At 54.6% G+C, this 3,523-nt stretch overlaps 2 protein-coding genes across 2 annotated transcripts in view; one reads left to right on the top strand and one right to left on the bottom strand.

Moving 5' to 3' along the window:
• Window positions 1–6: 6 nt before the first annotated feature.
• Window positions 7–3,149, bottom strand: YRDC (yrdC N6-threonylcarbamoyltransferase domain containing). Its single transcript, XM_006924221.3, has 5 exons — window positions 2,743–3,149; window positions 2,156–2,270; window positions 1,912–2,031; window positions 571–713; window positions 7–253 (listed from the first exon to the last, which is right to left on the bottom strand). Exons 1-5 carry the CDS (start codon window positions 3,132–3,134, stop codon window positions 181–183), a joined length of 843 nt encoding a protein of 280 aa, XP_006924283.1. The 5' UTR covers window positions 3,135–3,149; the 3' UTR covers window positions 7–180.
• Window positions 3,150–3,259: 110 nt separating this feature from the next.
• CUNH1orf122 (chromosome unknown C1orf122 homolog) overlaps window positions 3,260–3,523 on the top strand; it is a 1,181-nt gene continuing 917 nt past the window's right edge. The window contains exons 1-2 of the mRNA XM_006924220.3: window positions 3,260–3,394; window positions 3,486–3,518. Of these exons, the coding sequence (XP_006924282.2) occupies window positions 3,360–3,394; window positions 3,486–3,518 (68 nt within the window). The 5' untranslated portion in view covers window positions 3,260–3,359. The remainder of the gene's footprint in view (window positions 3,395–3,485; window positions 3,519–3,523) is intronic.

The raw sequence follows: 3,523 nt of genomic DNA, 5'->3' as shown, positions 1-3,523 counted from the left end.
TGTGAGACTAAACCAGCAGCTTCTGGGGCCTGGTTTACACTGTTTAGACATACTGCCTTAAAGGGTCAGACTAGTGACACTGCAGCCCCAATGGCCTCTGCAAATGAGGCCCTGCCAGCCGCCAGTGGACAGACACATAGTGTCTAGCACCAGTCCCTGGGCCCTCCCTCCTCCTGAGTGTCATAAGCAGGATCCATGTGAGGGGAGCAGCCCGTACTTCTGTTGGAGGACAGCCGTAGTACTTTCCAGGGCACTGAGGAGGAAATGGAGGACAGTTAAGAGTTTGACTTTTCAAAGCCCTGAGCCCACCAGAGTACGGTGAACAGGGACCTCTAAACTCTCTGCTCTTACTATGCTCTGTTCATTAAACCCTTGATGAATCCTTTTGAATCCTAAGAACAGCAAACTTAGTTTAAGAGCAAACTCTAATCCCACTCTATCCACTACTTCTTCAAAGCTGTTCACCCCCATGAGGGCAAGAGAATGTGACCACCTTTATTTTGTCAAGGCCTTTTCTGCATCTCCCACCGCCCTCAAATTCTATCCCTATGCCACAGGAAAGAGACTCACCAGCCTGGACGAATGATGCCAAACTTTCCAGGCACAGACAAGTCAACTACAGTTGAGCCTAGGCGACACTCAGGGCTCTGGCCATCCCCAATTGGTCCGCCATCAATGACCAAGGACAACTGAGGCCAGAGGTCCTGGAACTCCTAAGAAGAGGGAGAGGAAGAACATGGACACTACTCCTTGCATCTGCAATGATGTCATACTGCAGACAGGGTTCATAAGTAAAACAAAGGCTGCACAGTTCGAAAACAGTAGGCATCTTCCTCTAAGCAGGGGAAGGAATCTCATCTAGTTAAGGCCAGCTGTGCTAAGGACACTGCATTAGCATCTAGGACACTACATCCAAATCTCTCTGTGACCACATTCAAATTACTTATCTAGAACTGCGGACTGGACCAGGTGGTCTCTAAGCTCTGTTACTCTGATCTTAGATCTCAGTGGAACTCTGGACCAGGGTAGGGAGAGGAAAACAGGGTGGACTCTGCAAGTGCGTGCCACCAACACTCCCTGGGCTACGGGAAGAGTATTCCCTTCTGAGCTAGAGCATCATCCATTCCCTTCACCCCTTATGATGACACCACAGTGGCAGTTAGGCCTGGGGATGGGGGATTATGAATACCAGTTACTGTGTTGGATAGGTCAACTGCTTGCTGAAAAGGTAAAAATTACCCTTCTCACCAATCCTTCCCCAGTGCCTCGAGTATGGCCACCAGGACCAAGTAAAAGTCTGAGAATAAAAAGGGATGCTGAACGCTCCCTTTCCAAGGCTTCTGAACTCACTCATTAGGTCTGGGCATGGAAAACCCAGATGTTTGGGGGACCACTTGTTCTACATTTAAATTCAGTAAGAAGAAAACGGTGTGATAAGTTAAATTTCTTTGTGTCCTCATTTGTTCTAAGTTATGCAACTAAAACAGAATTAGGATGATCCTTTCTTTGACCTGGCTTATGGCAGAGGTAAGAGAAGAGGGTCAAGTCCCTGGGACAAGTGATTTAACTTTTCAGAGCCTTAACTTTCTTTACAGCACTGCTGTAAAGACTTATCACCTAACTGTATTTTCTAACCACTACTACCCTCACAAAAGAGAAAACTGATTATACTTATCATAACGTTTATTACTAAAAAGATAGGAAAAAGAGCCAATTCCCTCCCTCCCCTCTCTAATTCTGAATAAAACCTTTCCAAAATTTAACTTAGATTCCCCTGCCAACTGGCAGATTTCCCACAATTGGACTCTCCTGCCAGGCAATTCCAATGAACCACCAACACTGTGGTTCAGAGAAAACTGTGTTTGGCCTGGTGATGTTTGCGGGGCTGGGAAGAACGACTGGGTAACTCACCTCAACATTCAGAGAACTAGCATGGGAGCTGAGGTTGGCGCTGGTGAGAGCAAGTGGTCCCCCAAACATCTGGGCCAAGTCCTGCATGAAGGCATGGTCAGGAATGCGGATGCCTACAAGCTATGAGGCAAAGGGAAAAGAGGACCATCAGAAATGTTGGAAGGGGTGAGGAACGGGTCTTGCCTGGATCTTGGTAAAAGCCAGATGACAGGAGTCTGAGGACACAAGAGAAAATCTGACTCACAGGAGTTAAGGGATTCAGGTCCTTATTGAGTTCCTCTGAGCGTTCCATCACCAAGGTCACTGGTCCTGGTAATAGGTCTTTCAGGAGCCCCTCAGGTAGTCTCACATGGCAGTACCTGGGGAAACAAAGGGGCCGCAAATCCATCCAATGAAGGGCCACCGCTGGTCCTAGTCCAGACTCCAGGCAGATCTAGGAAAGGGGGCCCTAAGAACCACATGCCTCTGGTCTCCGAGGCTACAAGAACAGCTATCAAGCACCGCCATCACACTCCGTGTTTTATTTTCTCCGAAGCATTCTCTACTAATTAAGTACCGTATTTTTTCCTTTAAAATTTTAAACCGTGGGAGTTCCCCCATTATCACAAAAGCGCCAGAAGAATAGGGAACCTGCTTCGTTCATCGCTGCGCCCGAGCATCTACTTCAGGGCCTAGCAAACAGTAAGTGCTCGATACACATTTCCAGTTCCGGATTCCTGGGTGAGCTTGGACAAGCCCCTCCCGCTCCCTGCGCCTCAGTCTCCCAAGCCTGTCACCGGAAGCCCCACCCGCGGTGCCGCCCCCAGCGGGGCCGGGTCGGGGCGGCTTTACCTGTAGACGTCGGCCACGCGGCCTAGGCACACGGCCAGCGGCTTGGCTTCGCTGCGGCCCTTGAGGCGGTACACAGCGCCCAGTGCCGCCGAGCAGTTCGCCGAGCAGGCCAGGCCGTACAGCGTATCGGTGGGGACGGCCACCACGGCGCCGGCGCGCAGCTCGGCCACGGCCGCCCGCAGCGCCTCGGTCCAACCGACGCGCTCCGGGCTTGCGGCCCGCACGGACCCCCTCCCCGGGAGCCGCAATAGCCGGGCCCCCGGCGCCGCCGGAGTGGGGCTCGGAGGACGCAGGAGGCGGCCGCTCCGGGTGGAGCCTGCCGGCCCCTCGCTCAATCCCAAGCTGGCAGCCACCGCGGCCCTCAACCCCGTGCAGGGACGCGCCGGAGACATCCGCCCTGGCCCGCTTCCGGGAGGAAGTGACGCGCCCAGCCAGCTTCCGGTCCGGGAGGCTCGGCCCCACCTCCGCGCCGGGCAACTTAAAGGGACCGCAACCCCCAGGAGGATTGAAGGAGACCGGTGGGGACGGGGCGGGGCGCAGCTTCACCGAGTCTTAGAGCGGCGCTGGGGAGGGGGGGCGGCCGAAAGGGAGGCGGTGGTCGGGCCGCGTAGGCGGAGATGGAATGGGGCCCGGGCTCAGACTGGTCACGGGGGTGAGAGGGGGCCCATCGGGGCGGGGGGAATGGGCTCGGACCCCGCGCCGCGCCGGCCCTGATCGTCTGTCTCTTGCTCTCTTCCGGGCAGGGAGGCTGCCGGCGTGGACCGTGGGAAGGCGGGGCTGG

Source organism: Pteropus alecto, unplaced genomic scaffold (genome assembly GCF_000325575.1).
Source record: "Pteropus alecto unplaced genomic scaffold, ASM32557v1 scaffold39, whole genome shotgun sequence".
In the NCBI taxonomy this organism is placed as follows: Eukaryota; Metazoa; Chordata; class Mammalia; order Chiroptera; family Pteropodidae; genus Pteropus; species Pteropus alecto.
The sequence above is the reverse complement of the archived record's forward strand: the minus strand, read 5'-3'. Positions and strand labels throughout refer to the sequence as shown.

Excerpts from the sequence above, each read along its gene's own strand:
- YRDC (XM_006924221.3), bottom strand. The coding sequence starts at position 3,134 with ATGTCTCCGGCGCGTCCCTGCACGGGGTTGAGGGCCGCGGTGGCTGCC. Across the intron at positions 2,032-2,155 it reads ACCTGAATCCCTTAACTCCT|CTTGTAGGCATCCGCATTCC; the intron begins GTGAGTCAGATT and ends TTTGCCTCATAG. Across the intron at positions 254-570 it reads GGCATCATTCGTCCAGGCTG|TGCCCTGGAAAGTACTACGG; the intron begins GTGAGTCTCTTT and ends TTTCCTCCTCAG.